Here is an 18020-nt window from a genome sequence, read left to right as displayed (position 1 = left end):
GCGGGTGCTGGGAGCGGCAACCCTGGAGTTTGTCAGCGGTCAGAGGCTGGGGACACGTTTGCAGCGGGGAAGCGCCGGTTGGGGATGAAGCGCTGTCGGGGCTGGCACCCCACACCCCCACGTCTCCTGGGGCTCAGCGCTGGGTTTGCTCCTGCAGGAAGTGGGTAGGAAACGTGCTGCCAGCCCCGGCTGCTCCTGGGAGAGGGGCGAGGAGGGTGTACAGGCAGGGGCAGATGCACCATAAATCTCCCATATTCGTGTTTTCCAGTGCTTTAGTGTCTGCCACCCCTGGGCTGTCCCCACTGTGTTACTGGTGGCCATAGCCTGCCTGCTCACTCCCTATATATCCAGGAAAAACCGGGATGCTCACGAGGCCATGGCTGCTGTGGGCACCCACATCCCTGAACACCAAAAACTGCTCAGCCCCACTCCCTCCCATCCCAAAACTGGCAGCAGACAGCTAAAGCAGCAGGGAGCAAACTCGTCCCGACCCGCAGTGGGGCTCGGGTGGTGTCTGGGGGTGGTTCCCCCCCCCGGAATGCAGCAGCCAGGGGTCCCAGGGCCGGACCAAACGGGCAGGGCTACGCGTGTGCCCGGGCGGCACCTGAACCGTGCCCGGACCAGGCAACGGGCCACGGCTCCCGACGGGGTGGCCGAGCACGACCGGCCCCGGCAAAGGCAGCTCCTGGCCGCATCCTGCGGGGTGCCGGTGGCCCCGCCGGTGCCAGCCGCCCCCCGAGCCGTGCTGGATGCCGCGGAGGCGGGAAGGGGCTGCGGGCTCCTGCGAATCGCCCGGCCGCCGCTTTCCACCCGCTCGGGGCGAGAGGCTTTAATCTAATTACATGCTTTATTTGCGCCAATTTGTTTTTCAATCAATCTTGTTCAGGCAGAAGAAAGGAGGCTACTGTGGGCTCATTTGCACCTTCTTGTTCCAAGGGAGAGGTTAATGGCAGTTATCCTGCGGGGCTGCGGAGCTGGCTCCCCCTTTGCAGGGGCTGCCTGGCCTGGGGCACGGGGGGGGTTCAGCCCCTTTTCCCCCAGCACCACGCAGCAAGTCCCCAGTCCAGGCACAGAGCAGCCTGGCCGCTGCCTGAGGATGGCTTTGAAACGTCCTGTCTGGTGACGATCCTTTGCAACCAGCGACGTGCTGCTGGCCCGGGATGCGGTGTGCAGCACAGGGCAGGCAGGGCTGCAGGCAGAGTTGCAGGCAGGGGTCAGGATACTCCTGCCAGGTGGTCCCAGGGAGTCCTGGGGCTGTCCTGCAGAGAAAGATTTTGTGTATCTATTGCCAGGGGTTTCAATAGGGTCCCAGGGAAATGTTTGGGTCTACAGAGCACCAAAAAAAAAAAAAAAGTGACAATAAGTCACCACACTGTTCCTGCCCAGCTGGGGCTGGCACAGCTCCCTGCCGCGGTGGCTGTGCTCATTACAGGGCAGGGCTGGCCCCAGCGCCCCATGCACATGTGTGCTGGTGCAAAGCGCTCCTGAGACGGCTTTGGAGACCAGAAGATGCTCCAGTGCCTCAGCAGGTGCCTCCACCTTTACGTGTAGAGCAGACTGGTCACAGAGCCTCTCTGGGGCTGCCCCAGGAGCTGATGGGGCTGGGTCTCAGCTGATGGGACAAGGAGCTGCCAGCTCATTTTCCCACAATATGCTGTAGGGACCGCTGCTCCAAGGCCAACTGCCCTGGGGCATCTTAGGAGGTGACCAAGGACAGACAACAAAAAGTCACACGGCTGCACGGTTAAATGCAACCCCATGCCAGAGGCTTGCTTTGCACCAGGACTTTGCACAGACCCTCTGGGAGCAGACCCAGGCCCTCAGGACCCCTGTCCACAGGCTGCAAAGGGGACCAGTTCAAGCCTGGGGACCGTTTTGCAGATCACACAACCTGCGTGGCTTGAGCAGCCCAGTCTCAGCTCAGCCCAGGTCCAAAGCTTGCAGATGTAGTGCCTGCTCGTACCACCTCCCAGCCATGCTGGAGAGATGGCTGAGGCCACCCAGCCAGAGGCACCCGCTGTCCTGCAGCCAGCTCCAAAATGAAGAGCACTAATTTGCATGTTATATTTGCAAAAGGCATCATGCACAATAGCTGGGTCATTGCCAGTGCTGGAGGAAGAAGAGCCAACTTAGTCAGAACAGACTCCCCTGCTCCGTTCATCCGCCGGAGTGGGGAAGGGAGGCTGCTGGGTGTGCAGGAGAAGCAATCCCACTGCTAAACTGAATAACCTGGGAGGGATTCCCTGCCTTAAGTTTGCTTTTGTACTAAAGAAGCCTGGTCTGAGACAAAGACTCCCACTGGAGTCCAGCTCAAATTAAATTACAGCATCAATCCCTTGCAGTCAACATGCACTCTACAAGCCAGATACATTGCAGCCCCTGCCGCTCATCCCCCAGGGAGAAGCCCATCCATGCTCCCTGTGCAAGGAGAGGGCTGCTCCAAAGCATCCCCTCCCTTGGGAACACGTGGTCAGCAAAGGCCAGGCGCTAGAAGCTTGGAGCAGGTATGTTTGGCCAGCAGAGCTGGCACTGTCCAAAATGACTCTAACAGTCATTTGCCAAGGCTGATGGAGGAAATGTTAAAATAATTCTTTGGGATGGAAGCAAGGGGCAGTTTCAGTGTTCTGGGAAGCAAAACAGGATTTCATGGTCATCTGGGGAAATGTCTAGAAGTCCAAGAGCCAAAGGCAACCCTGCCATAACTGCTGCAGGGCAACCCTGGCGTGGGGACATCATCTCCTGTCCTGGTGCGGGGCAGTGGAGGATTGCATTTTATCCCCCTGCGTTGCCGGGGAACACGGCTTCCAACTGCCTTTGAGATGCCTTACAGAGATGTTCTTATGCCGAGTTTGGGCACATCAAGCACCCAGCTGAGCCCATGCTCAACCACAGAGCAGAGGCACAATGTTTCTGTCCCTGCCCTCCCCAAAGGCTGGCTCCCCCCACATGCACCCTTTCTGCTCCATGTGCTTTTCCTCTGTGCTCCCAACCGCAAGCTGAAGATGTCGGGTTGCTGCCTGTAAAGGAGGTTGGAGATTTATTTCTGCAGCCTGAACAGCTTGGAGGAGCATGCAGCCCCATGGGGATGAGGCAGCATGAAGCTCTGCAGACCCGTGGAGTTGTAGGCTGATGAACGTGTTGTCCGGTACATCCCACAGGACAATAGGCTGTAGCAGCTCTTTGGAGCACCTGGAATAGTTTTGCGGTTTCTGGATGGGCTCAGGAAACATCTTGATGCAGACAGCACCCACACTGGGGCTTTGCTTGAGAGCGCTGTTGGCTCAGCTGTGAGGTCTGGGCATGGACCGCCGCTGAGAGCTGGGATTCCTTGACTCCTGTCAAAGGGAGGGTTTGCTTGGGTCCATCTTCAGCATCACTATGATGCCAGAGATCACAAAAATGCAGCAGCAAGACATTCACCTTCCTCCCCATGGGCACTCGTGCTGGTTTTGCAGCAGCGAGCCAAAAGTCACATCCCTCAGGTGGGGGCAGAGCCCCCCCCCCCGCAACTTCGGGAGCTGTTAGACAGCCAGAAGCAGCAGCAAGGCAAGTGCTGGAACACAGGTTTGGGGCTGCCTGCAGAGAGAGGTTTAGCTGTTCTGCACTGGAGCCAGCCTTTCCAAGCACAAATTTGCCTGGAGCTGGTGGGGACCTGGATGTTGCTGCATTCCCCCACCGTCACCTCTGCCCTGTCGAGGGGACAGCTCATGTGCTGGCTCCGTGCAGGGATGCTGCAGCCCGCGAGCAGCGCCCGATGGAGGATTCCTGACTGATAATGCTGGGGAGGAAGGGAAAAAGGAAAGAAGGTGAAAGCTGTTCATCACCGTGGTCGTCTTGCATGGGAGGAAATCAAAACAACCCCATTGTTCTGAACTGGCCAGCTCTGGGGTATCTGGGACCCCAAGCAGAACCCCACTCCTGTTTTCTCAGCCCCACACTCTCCAGCAATGGGCTCACGGATTTAGGATTTGACATTTGGACCCGCACCTTCATTTTGCGGCTTGGTCTGGTTGCATATCCCACCCTGTGCAAACGGGAGATGGGGACGGGCAGACTCCCACCCGCAGAGCCCCAGCAAGAAACGCAGCCCCTCGGGAGCACGCAGAGAGAAACCAGGCAAGCACCTCAACCTGCTGAAATGTTGAGGCCAAACTGTCAAGGCTGGGTCTCCCCTTCTAAGCCATGACACCTCCACTTTGGATCTCGGCCCACAAAGGTATTTAGAGCCCTACCTGGGGGAAATCAATAGGAATTTAGCTGCATAAATTGGGATTAGAAATCCGAATCCCTTTGGGGATCTAAGCCTTATATCTGCATTTCGAGTTAGGTACCCAGGCCAAGAAATGTGGCTTTAATCGTTCTATCATGTCAGAATCAAGAGGCCTTTAATTTCCGTTACCGACATGTGGCTTTCGCAGAGGCTTAAAGCTCATTTCAGAACTGCAAACGCAGCAAGACACAGTTTCGCACAGCATCTTCTCAGGAACGCCACTCAGCACCCCAAGCTCCAGCTGCTGGCACCTCCGTCCTGCCCAACCCCACAAGCATCAGTGCTCCGGCAGGAGTGGGGTGCATTAGCAAAGCATGGGGTGATGAGGGCCCTAGCTTCCCACAGCTTTCAGTCTCATGCTAGCAGCTCCAGCCCAGCTCAAATAACCCTCACAAATGAAGAGATTTTATAAAAAAAAAAAAAAACAACTTTTTGGGGAAAAAAAAAAAAGGCAAAACAAAGAAGGTGTTTAGCTGTGAAAACTCTTTGCTCAGCCAGAGAATTAGTTATATCAAGGGGATGGGCTGAGCTGCAAAGCTGCTGAATGCTATGCTGACACGTTTTACTAAGCTGCGATGGACACGAAACAGCCGCCCGCCACCTGCTCCCAGCCCTCTGTGAACAAGTAGCGCCAACCGTCTCTTCCCAGATCCCTCCCGCTCTGTTTATCCAGGAAACGCAGAAAGTTTGTACTTTCCCGCAGGGAAGTGGCTGGTTGCTCCCAGCCTGGAGGAGCTGGCAGGGAGGTGTAGGATGTCCCCCCTGTGGGTCACAGCGCTTTAGGATGCTGTGATGAGAAAAAAAAAAAAGCACTAGAATCTGGTTGTGCTTTGGGTTTGCATCTCTGAAATGGGGATTTGCACTGAAATATTTGTGCAGCTGAGCAAACTCAGGGAGGAAAGTGCTGGGAGCAGGGGGAGGAGGGTGTTTGGCTATCACCACTCCATTTCTCCTGCACCATGGTGCTGTAGCCAGGGGTGTTTGAGACCTTCAGAAGGGGCATGGCCATGTCAAATGCCAGCTGGGAGGGACTTGGAGAGGTTTCAGGGTCAGCAAGCCCGGGGCCAGGCAGGCTGAGAGGGCAGGTCTGCTCAGGAAGAGGAGCAGGGCAGGACAGCACCAGGGCGAGGACCAACCCTTGTTCTGCACCCCCGTGTGCAGGGGACACCTGTGTACAACACAGTGAGGCACAGAGCTGGGGCTGACCCCATCCACCAGTCCTGTAGGGCAGAGCCAAGCAGCATCCACCCCATCATGGCTGTAGGACCTGAGTGGACAGGACCTGCACACTTACCTCCCCATCCCAAAGGGAGCTTCACTTCTTCAGGCAGCCTCCTTTTATTCTCAGCCTGGTCTTTTGGTCAGACTCTGGCATGACCTTCCAAGGGCAGGTTACCCCAGGCTGATCTTCTGCAACCTCACAGAGATGGGCGAGAGGGATGGGGAGCCTCTCGTACCACCAGGACAAACAACATGTGCCTGGGGACTCTGTAGGTTTGTAAGAGAAGAATTTGGTGACAATTTCTGCAAGTCCCACATTGCACGCGTATCTCCTGTACACATGCACAAGTCCCTGAAACAGTGTTTAGAGCACTGCAGGCTCCAAATCAATCCTCTCCTCCCATTGCATCCTGCTGCCCCTTCCTCCCATCCCTTCCCCAGCCTTTGAGCTTGGCTCTGCTATCACCCTCCATCAGGGAACTGGCAGCTCAGCAAACCTTCCCCCAGAGCCTAAACTGCTGAAATGTCACTTGATGGACAAAAGCGGGGTTTTTTCTAGGCATTAGGCAACATTGAAATAGCATCCATACACTTTCCCTAAGCAAGTGGTGATCTTGCAGCATCGCCCCAAGGACGTAGCACTGCTTACCAGCAAACACGAACTCAATGCTTTGCCCTGAGAAATTTCATTTGCCCTCCCAAAGAGGCCCTGGAGGACCTCCAAGTCACCCAGGAGACAAAGGAAATGAACTGGGGCAAATTCCCCACCCATGTAAATCAGCGCTGGCATCTGGTGACTTACACTGATTTACACCAGCTGGCTCTGGCCACATCAAGTTCAATTTAAACTAGCTGAGGCTCCGGCACAGCCTGTGGGGTTGGGAGAAAAAGCAAGAGAAAAGGAAGGCAGGACAAGAGTTGTGTTAGTAAAAGCCGGGTCAGACCTGGGCTGTAGCTGGGTGTCTTGAGCTGCAAGCCTGGTTCTGGGTTTGCACCCTGGGAGCAAGCAGAGGCTGTGGGGATGGGGTGTCCTGCAGGGCTGTGGGGGCAGCTGGGTGATGTCCTGTCACCCCGTGGCCCTCCTGGCTGGGAAACAGTGCTGGGAGGGGTTTCTAGCAGGTCTGTAATGTCAGGCAGAGTGGAAATGTCATGGCAGTAGTGTAAGGACTGGACTGGGAAGCTCAGATGTGGTTAGGGATGTTTCTGTGGGGAGAGGTTGCTGAAGGGACTTGGGGTTGTTCTTGTGAATGGTCTGGACTGAAGTCCAGAGCAATGGTTTCTATCGGATTGCTATTTCTTGGGGCTGGAGCCCAGAAGCAGTGCTGTGGTACTGGAGGAGGATCTGCTCTCGGTGGGCTCTGCCAGCCTGGCTGGTGGAGACCCCCTTGCGGATCTGGGCCCCGAGCCATAGGGCATGCAGGTGGAGCTGCTGTCCACTAGTGCTCAGAGCCAGCTGCTCGCCAGCGTCTGTTTGTCTGACAGATCTGCAGGCAGAGCTCCCGAGCGTTGTCCCTGCTCAGTTGCTTGCTCCCTGCCTGCCCTTGATCTCCAGATCAGCTACGGCATAGGGGCTGAGGTGTAACAGAGGTGATAAATGTCTGTAGAGCTCCAGGATTTTTGTGCCAGAGGACACGCATCATCATGTTTATCATAACCATGTTAGTGTCCTGAAAACATCAGCAATCTGCAGCTGAGCAGAATCATGCCAGCTGCCCAGCGAAGCAGCCCCATGGCCTGTCTCTTGTCAGTCCCCTGCTCCACTGAGCAGGTGAGGGAAAGCATCGCTGGGCTTTTAGGTCGCTGCATGCACATTAATTTCCCTTATGGACTTTTCCTTCAATGTTTATGGCCAGGAACATCTTGCCAATGAGCTGGATCAGGAATATTTCCATTCCCTGGGCTCGGTGACACCAGGCAGCCATATCCCACTGCATGGTGGCATTCTGCCACGTAGGCATGGCTGGGACTTTGCTAGCAAATCTGCATCATCTGAACTACAGTTCTTATGGAATATCCACTCAGTGCATTTCAAGTTTTACTTAATGTTCAGCGTCGTGTTAGATGAGAAAAGCAAAGAGGAGGCATCAGCTGCTGGAACCCCTCCCTCATCAGCTCAGCTCCTGCATTTCTAAGGGCTTTGGCTCAGTTGTAGCTGGACAGAGATCTCAGCTGGGACTCCTCCTTTCATAGCTTTCACTTTTGGCCCTGGCAAGGTCACACTGAGTGAGCGTGAAGCCATGGAGTACTGTGGGTGCTCCCCTGAGGAATGGGAGCAGCAGGCAGCAATGGGGCAGGAGGATGGTGCTGGGATGAGGTGACTCTCTGCCTGGCCATGTTGAGAGGGGCTGGGGCACTCATGGATCAGAGGTATTGGTACTCAGGTGGTACCTGATGATCTTGGGATGTGGGGGTGTTCAGGTCTCTGGGTTTTCTTCTCTTCTTGGTTCCCCCACCCAAGCTGAAAAAGAAGCTGCTGTTTGGCTCAGGCTGGGTTTGGCTCTGCTGCCAATGGGGAGAGTTGGATTTGGGGTCCAGCTGTGCAGCCACCTCCCAACTCTATGCCCCAGTTTCCCCTCCCAGCCTGCTTAGTGTCACCTTCTCTAAGAAGGAACTACTCGCTCTCTCATTCACAAGCAGTGGCCCTCAAGTCCCGCTGAGCCTGTGGCATGTGGCGCCCTGGTGTGTGACACGGCTGTGCTAAAGAGGACACAGAGGGGGATGCTGCACAGCTTCTCCCCCAGGGTTTCAGGTCATGGTCCACTGGAGGGTACAGGGTGTTGCATGGGCTAGTGTGGTTCTGGTCTGGCACTGCCAACATGGCCTGGGGCAGGATATGGGCACCCCGTGTCCGCTGGCCATGGGGTACCAGCAGTGTCCCCCACCCTCCCAGCATCCCACCCCACTCACAGAGCCCCAGGGCCTTGCTGTGTCATTTCAGCAGGTTTTCATGCCTGGTCTCCAATGGTCTCCTGTGGAGGAACGATGGGCAGTTGGGAGAGGTGGAGATGTCTCAGGACTATCGCTGTACCAAAGCCCACTGCTGCAGCCAGATGTGTCCCATTTTCCACCAAATATGGGTTTTCCGTAGTGCTGGTGGCCTCTCTTTAGCACCCATGGGTGCTGACGAGACATGGGATGTGCACATCCATGAGCCAGCCCCAATTCTGGCATGTGGCATGGGGTGGCACATCTCCAGCCACCACGGCATTGCCTGGCTGTGGTGCCACCGGGCTGTTCCCAGCAGCGCTGCAGGGCACCGACTGCACGATGCCATCCCACCGCGTGACGCCATCCAGCCGCATTCCGTGCGGGAGCAGGTCCCTGGGGAGCAGCAGCTACCGGAGCAGGGCTCAGCATCCCCACAGCCGCCCAGGACCGTGGCCCGGTTCCAGCTCCGGCGGTGCTGCCAGGCTGCCGTGCCGGTGCTGCCAGGCTGCCGTGCCAGCGCTCCCGCCTGCCTGCGACACCGGCTGCTGCGCTGCCCGAGCAAAGCCAGCGTGTCCCAGCAGTGGGGGCCCATTAGAAATGAAATGTTCCTACTGGGGTATTTTATTTGCACACTTCAGTAGAGTGGACACCAAAAGGCTTTGCTAATGCTTCATGGGCTGCTAATTTCCTCTCTGACCCGCATTGTCGGAGGGTGACCCCAGCCCGAATCTCTCGGCAATGAATGCCAAAGGCTGACACCGGCCCGGGTTAGGGGTGACAATGGGGCCTCTGTGGGCTCCGGGCAGGCTCCAGTTGGGAGCTGGAGAACAGGGGGAATTTGTGTGGCTCTCAAAAGCTCTGGGTGGCACAATAAGGGAGGCCCCGGGGTCTCCCAGGAAGACAGAGGCGGCCCAGGGAAGCCAGGCTGGGGGAGGCGGGCGGGAGGATGGTTTCCTTTGTGAAAAGCTTTCTTTAGAAAGGAAGGGTTTTCTGAATGCCCCCTTAGATGACCCAATCGGGGCCTGGCAGATGGATATCACAGGCACGCTGCTTATTCATGGCAGGCTGCAGCTTTGAGCCGTCCCCCCCCCTTCCCCCAGCCTTTTATTCATTTTAAGGCTAATTTGTTTTGTTAATGTTTTCTTGCCCTCCCCCTCTCTCCTGTGCAGATTGTGACTCATACTGCAAAGCCTCCAAGGGGAAACTGAAGATCAACATGAAGAAGTACTGTAAGAAAGACTACGGTGAGTCTCCCCTCTCTGCGCTGCTTCCCAGGGAGGGCAGGTTGTAAAGGGGTGTCCCCAAGCCCACCCAGCCCAGGGGCAGGCTGCCGGCCGAGGACAGGCAGCCCAGCTCTGCTTCATCGCAGCTGCCCGTGCTGGGGCGGGAGCAATTTGGGGTATGGTTTTTGCCGGGTTTGGAGAGGAAGCCCTGGGTAGCGATGCTTGGCGGAGCAGCGTTGCAATGTGTTAGTTGGAAAAGAGGAGTTTCCCTGCAGATGCTGAGACAACCCCCAAATCAGGGTCCATAGCATCCTCATCCCATGGTGTCTTCTGGGGTACAGTGACACCGTACCCTGTCCCTTCTTACTGTGCTGTTACATGCAGCAGCTTTTAAAACTTGCGCTTTGCTGCAGGGATGAGCAGAAGGCGGTTCCCGTCATCCAGATCCATTCCCTCTGTAATTCCCAGGCAAGTTCAAAGGGTGATGCAGCCCTGGGAGAAGCCAGGGAGGCTGTGGGATCCCCATCCTTGCTGGTACTCGAGGTCCTGAGCATCCCTCCACAGCTCCAGCTCGGAGCAGTGGCTTGGAGCAGGCACGTCCCGAGCTCCCACACCACCTCTCTGCTCCTGGGATTATTTTTAATGCGGGTCCATTCCCAATGTGGTCACCAGTGTGTCCGTGCAGGAGGTGTCCAGGGTGACCCTGGGAGGGGAGTTACTTCAGGCCACACCAAGTCACCCCTTGGAGCCCTCCCCGGGGCTCAGCAGCCCCTCTCCACCCTGGGTCAGCCATTGCTGCCAGCATGGAGCCACTCCGGCACGGGCACGTGGGGAGGGATGGCTCCGCTTCAGTCCTGCCTGCCCAGAGGATCGCTCTCCTACACCAGCCATGCCCACGTGTTGGGATGAACCAAGCATCAGGAATGGGACTGGCCGGAAAAATCAGGTAGAGCTGGTTAAATACAGGCGCTCAGTGCCGGCGGTGTTTAGAAATGCTGCTAAATATATGTAGGGGCTGGAAATTATCTCACCCCCCCATAGACTGTAGTGAGGGGGAGCAAAGCGTCCGCAGGAGGGACCAAACATGAGCCTTTGGGTTTGACCCAGGGATGGGGAGCAGGCTGTGTGCGGGTGAGCCTGGCTTTGAGCTGAGCCTGCAAACTTGGGAACAGCCAGGGAATTACAAGGTGCTGTGACAGAGGGTTCAGAGCCCACTGTGGGGGCTGTGGCCGCCCCGGTGTCTGCTAGCCCTTCCCCCCTGCAGTAAAGGAATATGTAAAATATCTGTGTATCTCTGTGTGTGTGTGTATATGTACGTATATGTATTTTCACCAAACTACCAAGGAAAAAACTCCCATCCCATCTGCATCAAAGCATCCAGGAGTGGAGGCACCTCCTCCCTCCTTCGAACATGCTCACAGCAGCAGCTCAGCATGTCTGGGAAGTGTTTGCGAGAGCAGAACGAATTCCCATTTAACAGCCCGTCCCCGAACAAGGCTCTTCCCAGCAGGGCTGGCCAAGGGATGCTCCGCGCTGACTTTGTGTTCTGGCACCTCCCCGTGAGCTCAGGGGAAGGAATAGGGCTTGGAGCACATGTTTTATTTGCATTCCTGTTTATTCTTCCATTACCCACATGGCAAAGTGGTTGCAGAGAGCATCCCTCGGCAAGGACAAGCTGCCAGGGCTGGGGCACACGTGTGGTCCTCATCCAGCGAGGCCGCGCCGAGGTCTGGCCATGCTTGTAGGAGCTGCCGGAGGTTCATCAGATGTTGGGAAGGTCCGAAGGATGCCTTTTCCCTTGGAGAAAAGGGTTTAATTGCACATGAGAAAGTCACTGCTAGAACGTGAGGTTATTAAAGATGGGAGCAGGGCTGAGCACCAGGCTATTAAAGCCGTGGGTTTCTCATGGGTGGATTCTCTGCTGGCTAATAAGGTACAAACACATTTCCCACGTGTGGCACGTGCATCCCTTCATTTTCCTACTCAGCTTCTCCAGCATCTCCTAAGGGCTGAGGTCATGCTGGAGCGTTTGCTCTCTGCAGAGGGGAGAAAGCAGCCACTTGAGTGCAGGAAATGTGGACCTGTCGTGATCCAAATTGGCCCTGGGGGTTTGGAGGGTGGTAGGGAGGAGCAAAAGGCACGTGCATCCCCCGTGAAAGACACTTCGAGCCAAGCAGCATCATCTTTCCCTACAACTTGTGTGGTTTTGGTGGTGGCAGCAGGTGGGCTTTCCTCGAGGGGCAGCCCCAGCGTGGTTTCACTCCTTGGCTCGTCTGATCTCATCGGGCAGACGTTTCTTGGGGCGTTGGGTGAAAACTCACACTTGGTTTTGTTTGAGGCTGTAACATGGGCTTCAGCAGACCCTGGGGAGATGAGGGCAGCTCAAGAGCTGTCTGGGGCAGGAGAAACCCCCAGAGCACAGAACAGGGGTGCTGGGAACAGCTTTTCTTTTCTCCTTTATCATGCAGCATCACTTCTGCAAGAGCACAAGTGAGCCAAAGCCATTTGCCGGAGCTGGTTCAGGGCAAGCGGGCGCAGGCTGTCCCAGCGCAGGAACCGGGGTGCTCCCACCCAATCCCTCCTAGCCCTGGAGGGGGTCCCCAAGAAGCCTCACGGCCCCAACCAGCCCCGCAGCCGCAGCAAATTTGCTTTTTGAAGGGCAAACCAGGCTGCCGAGGCAGCAGGGCAAGCGATGCCGCAGCACAGCCCGGCCGTGCCAGGGCAGCTCGCGCTTTCCGCAGGGCCAGGGAGGGAAGAAAGGGTTGAAAAGGTGCAGGGAGGGATAATAAAGACTTTGGGACTGACACCCCAGCAGGAAGCCAATTAGGAGGTTCTTTTCCTCACCGTTATGCCGGCATCGCTGGGCTGAATGTCCTAAAAGGTCCTAATTAGCTTGAACAGAGTTACTTCTCCCGCCGGCTCAATCGGGGAAGCTATCATCCGCCCCGCGCTTCTCAATGGGGCTTTTTAGCTCCCCGTTTCATTCAGTGATTCAAAGGGGATATTTTCCCTTATTTATTTTTCTTATCTGTTTGTTTTTGTTCGGTTTGTAGGGGTTTTTTTTCTTTTCCTTTTTATTTTAAATTGGGCTCTTTCCTGCGAGATGGGTTTTGGAGCAAATATTTAGAGTGAAACAGGGCACGGGGAGGGCGGGCTGGGAGATTTTGGGAGGAGGGGGCAGGCAAGAACAGAAGCAGGAAAGCTTTTTTTTGGGTTTATTTTGGCTGTCTGGTGGAGCACAGGGGTCACTCAGCTCCCAGCAAACCAGGGGTAGAGTGGGGGTTCGCTGGGTTTGGGACAGTTAAAATTAGCCCGGGGAGGATAAGGGGGGATCCCTGCTGAGCCCTGCTGGGGATGGAGATTCCTCAATGGCCCAAAAGAAGAGGGGATTATTTTATCAGAGCCAGTGATGCTGGTGCAGGTGATGCAGGAGCATCCCTCGCTCACTCGGCTGCTGCCGTTTCAGGCTGATCTTTGGGGCTTTTCTCACTGTCTCATGGTGTGGTCCATTCGAGTGGGACGGGCAGCTGCGGTAAAGGAAACCTGGAGCTTGTTACCGCCATTTCCCCCCCCCCCCGACCCTGAGCAACTCGCACTGCAGCAGGGCCCAATCCTGTTCGGATGATGCCAGAGTGTTTTGCTGGGTACCGGCACTGTGGTCCCAGCCCTTGCCCCTGTGCCCTCCCTGTATCCCTGGTGCAGCATCGGGGAGGGGATGGGGGTGAGAGGCAGGATTGTTGTCTGAAAGGTGAGATCATCTGCTCATTTTGCCCTTTCTTGGAAAAAAAAAAAAAGTAAAAAAATTCTTCCTTTTGCGGAGACTTCACTTAGTCACCCCCTTTGTCGAGAGGAGCTTGGCAGGGCCTGGTGGAAAAAAGCAAAATGTGTTTTCAAAAGGCAGCATGAAAGGGGGGGGGGGGGGGGGGGGGGGGAGAAAAAACCCTGAATCCACAGAAAAACCCAAGGTGGGGGGGAAGCACTGTCCCGAGCTCGTCCCAGCTCGCAGCCCCTTCCACTGCCCTGGAAGGTGGAGAAATCCTGTTCCTGGAGCAGGGAAGTGCTGAGCAATCCCTCCCCATAACTGCATCCCAAGGGAGTGAGCCAGGGCAGCGAAGGGTCCCCAGCACCACGGGGAGGGACTGAGACTGGCCAGGCGCACCCAGGCCGGCCGGGATTAGGGGTCATAAATCTCCAATATTAAACCAGTAGGAAATTGGCAACCGGAGGCAGGCAAAGCCACTGCCAAATGAATTAAAAGTTTAAAAAAAAAAGGGGAAAAAAAAAAAATCCCATTTTAACCCTTTGCTCCAGCGAGGAGCCAGCCCTTTCCATTCCCAAACCTGAACGGTGTCGGGGTCACCTTTTGCTGCTGGTTGGAGTAAAATCCACACGGGCTCCGCTCTGCTTGTGCGGCGAGAAGGGACCCGAGCCTTTGGCAAGCACCGGCTCAGGCTGGGATGCCTGCGTCCGCAGCCGCTGTCCCGAGCACCCCTTTCCGTCTGTCCGTCTTAAGGACCCTCTTGTCTCTCCTGGCAAACGGCTCTGCTCCTGCTGCCACCCCCGTGGTCCCGTGGGATCTTTCCCCAGGGCCAGCACAGCGATGCTCCCCATTGCTGGAAGCTCCACAAAGCTCCAGCTCCTACAGTCAGGTTAGCACACAGGATGCATAGGTTAGCACACAGGATGCATAGATTAGCACACAGGATGCATAGGTTTGTCCATGTAGCCCAGTCCGAGGTCAGGTTTGGCAGGAGAAACCTTGAAATCAGGAGATTTATCACAAACCTCAAAAGTAAATAAAAAACAACAAAAAATACAATTTTTTTCCAGCCTCACTCTTTTCATGGCAATCTCATGATTTTTGGGCCCCTGACTCATGGTCTCTGAATGCTGCGAGGCGCTGCTTTTATTTAAGCCTTCACGCGGCTGCCCTCAAACATCTTTTTTCGAGGGTTTGGGGTTGGTTTTTGTTTTTATTAACATCAAATCATCCACCCCTCTGCTTTCATCTGCAACATCAAGCCTTCAGGTCTTTCTTGTGGCTGGAGGCTCCAAGCCAAGCCCGGAGGAGCCAGGGAGCATCACAGGCCCCAGAGCTGAGCACCGGGGGTGGCACTGCCCAGCACCCTGTGCCGGGGGATGCAGGAGGGGACCGGGGACCCCCCCACCCTCTCCCACAGCCCAGGGACCACTCAGCCACTTTTTTCTTAGAAAGAAGCATAACATGGGGAGACGCTTGAATGCATCACCAGGGCGGGTGTGAGTTGTGAGGCACCGGCCAGGCGGGATTTGCAGTTCAGCAGCTTCGGTGTGAGGTGGGATGCAGCTCACGGGACAGCCCTCTGCACTCACTGGGACCGAGCATCTTCCCCTCGAGCCCCCGTCACCCAGCTCTCCCTGCCCGTTTGGTTGACTGAGGGTTCCCCTGGGCCGACGGGGAGCAGAGCAGAGTGCAGAAGAGCGAACCTGCAGAAAAATCCCTGGTGGTATGGGGGTACCCGGGGGGTGCAGCCAGCCCCAGATTACCCGCAGAGCTCGGCTGGCTGCTGTTTGCAAAGCACGAGGAGGAGCGGGCACAAGCCACAGGCAGCCCCAAGGCCTCGGGACCTGGACCGGAGCCCATCCTTGCTGGAAACTGGTGTCACCAGCCCCGGCTGGAGCAGCAGGGCTGTGAAAGCTGCAGCTCATTTGATTTTGTTCTCCCTCTCCGGGTCTCCATCCGCCCCTGGGGGACCACAGCCAGGGGAGCGGCATCTTCACCGCTTGCTTGAACGACCGTCATCCGCAGTGACATCCTTTCATCTGGTTGCCCCATAGACACTCCCAGGGACATTTTTCTGGGGATGCAGTGACAGGGACAGTCCTGAGCCTCGGTACAGCAGCAAAGTGAGAGCAGTTCACCACAGCACAGGCAAAGCCAAGCTTTGCCCTAGGAAAGAGCGGTGAAGGATAACACCAAGCACCAAAGCCAGCTTGGGAGTGGTGGGGCACAGCTGAGCCCCCCCCCCAAAACCATGAAGGAATTAAAACCTTCTTTTTCATGAGAAACAAGTGGCTAAGTCCCTGGGGATTCACCCTGGGGAGCCAGCTTAGGTGCCTCCAAAAATTCCTCCTGGCACCTCTCTGCATCTCTGCACATCTCGTGTCCCTTGGTCAGATCCCAGCTGACCACCAAAATACTCAGTCCAGTCATCGCTAGACTTGGGGTCTGAAACCAGGCTCAGGGGAAACTGCGCGTCCTGGATGCAAAGTTACGGGCAGAAAACTTGCTGTCAGTGAAGGCAGCTGCGGCCGTGCCAGCCAGGCCTTCTCCGAAGTTTTCACTCCTTCCACTTCATTAATAAAAAGGGGAAAAAAGTAAGAGACAGGGGCCTTGACATCAAAAAAATACAGACTGTGTATTTTAGAGCAGAGTTTCCTGTAACCACCTCTCTCGGGTTCCTTTTCATTCATTTTCTCCATTTTGTCAGTGTGGACCCAGGCAGGTCAAAGGTTTAAGCTTTTTTGGAAAGATTTGTTTCCAGAAAATAAAAATTGGCTAATCTTCACATTTTGTTACCTTCACACCAGACTGGGAAATACACAGTCAGAGCTTAGGGTTGGATTTTTTTTTATTTTTTTTTTTAATGAAAGCATCTGGCATCCATGACATACTCTGAAAAAAAAATAAACCACCACCATATATTTTGCAACGTGTTAAAAAAGCCTTGCTGGGCTGCAGAGCCCGCTTCCTTCCATAGCTTGAAATCAACTTGCACATTGTGGTTTTAAAAAGAGAGTGATGCTCCTCCACTGCTAATTCAGGGGGTAAAACTGGGTTGTTACAAGACAAATAGGAGAGTTTTGCCTGGGATTTTTGGGGTTTTTTTGTTTTGAGGTTTCCCTCTGTTAATTTATACCAGCAGGATTGGACCCACTGGGACTGGCCACGTGGCTGACACAGGCAGGTGGATGGGCAGGGGGTTGTGGCTTACAGGGCATGGAGGGATGGTGGGAAAAAAAAAAAAGAGAAAAGCTCAAAGATTTGGTCAAAAAAGCACTTTGTGGTTGGGCTGCGCCAGCCTCCACGGAGCCGCTGGCCCTTGCCTGCTCTCCCGGCCAGGGCTGGCATCACCACCCGGGTTTTTCCCTCTGTCTCTGCTGGTGGGGACTTCTCATCCCACAGTCAGCAAACAAACCCAGGAGGGCTGGGTAGTCACTGCCTGGTGAAGATATTTTCCTGGAAGATGATTTTTAGCGAGGAGGAATGTGTTCAACCTCCCGGGAGGATGCGATCGCGGCTGACTGCTGCTCCCGTCCTCTGCTGCCCCTGCACCATGACGGACTGCTGCTGGGAAGAAGCCCGCTGGCATGGCAGGACCTGCCTCCAGGCTTGTATCTCCTCTTCCTCGCCATGCTGTGGGGCCAAACGCTCCTCTTCCCATCCTTCCCTGTGGTTTGAAGCCAAGTCTATGGATGTCATCTGGGAAGGGGGCAGCAGTGCCTGCTGCAGGGATGGCCAGGAGGCATGGATGTGGTCCGGCATGGGTGGGGAAGCAAGGAAACAGCCTCATGGAGGAGGAAGAGGAGGAGGAGGGCTGGCAGAGGTCACCATTGCCTGCTCAGGGCTGCCCCATAGGACAAAACCATGGTGGCTCCAAGGGCTTCTGAAATCAGCCCTGAGCAGAACCTTACCCTCGAGCATGCTGGTGTCCATCACCATCCCAGCTCTGCAGCACCTTTGCTCTCTCCCATCCAGATCATGATGCCAAGGCAGCTCCTTACTCTGGCCCTACGGGACCATGGGCAACTGCTCCTTGAATGGATGCTGGTGGGTGCAGGAGTAATGCAATGTATGAACCGTGTTTTGGGAAAGAGCAAGGGGTGGAGTGCTGGAGGGCTGAGTCCTCACTAGGTTTTCTCAGTCCACACGGCTACAGATGGGCCACAGAACATCAGCCACCAGCTTGGTGGATGATTATAATTATTCCATCATTATCTTACTTATATATCACAGTTGTCATCTCAGACTTGCTTTGGGAGCTTGTTATCTCCCAGTTATCTGCCAGGACACCTGACTTGCCAGGCTGCTGCATACCAAGATATCTCCTTGAAGCCTGATGTTGCTATTCAGTACTTGCAGAGATGCTCAAGTGAGTCTACCAGACCCAGAAGTCAGGCTGGACGCTGCTCCTGACCTCTCCTTACAATCACTGAGCCCTACCCTCAGTCCTTCATCCATGCTTTTTACCAGCAGTGGCTTCTTCCACAGCAAGCAATGGACAATCTTGACTCAAGAACATCTAGAAACACATGAACAGTGAACCTCCCTGTTTCCAAATCCTTTCATAGGTTTGAACCTGTTCAGTGTCTTGCTCCAAGGCCAGGCGCTCACGGAG

At 55.5% G+C, this 18020-nt stretch overlaps 1 protein-coding gene across 2 annotated transcripts in view; it reads left to right on the top strand.

Moving 5' to 3' along the window:
* NTN1 (netrin 1) overlaps positions 1-18020 on the top strand; it is a 107814-nt gene that overhangs the window by 84742 nt on the left and 5052 nt on the right. For both annotated transcript variants that reach the window (XM_075770985.1, XM_075770984.1), the window contains one exon: positions 9589-9663. In XM_075770985.1, the coding sequence (XP_075627100.1) occupies positions 9589-9663 (75 nt within the window). The remainder of the gene's footprint in view (positions 1-9588; positions 9664-18020) is intronic.

This window comes from Balearica regulorum, chromosome 18, assembly GCF_011004875.1.
Source record: "Balearica regulorum gibbericeps isolate bBalReg1 chromosome 18, bBalReg1.pri, whole genome shotgun sequence".
Lineage (NCBI taxonomy): Eukaryota > Metazoa > Chordata > Aves > Gruiformes > Gruidae > Balearica > Balearica regulorum.
This window is presented reverse-complemented; position numbering and strand designations above follow the sequence as displayed.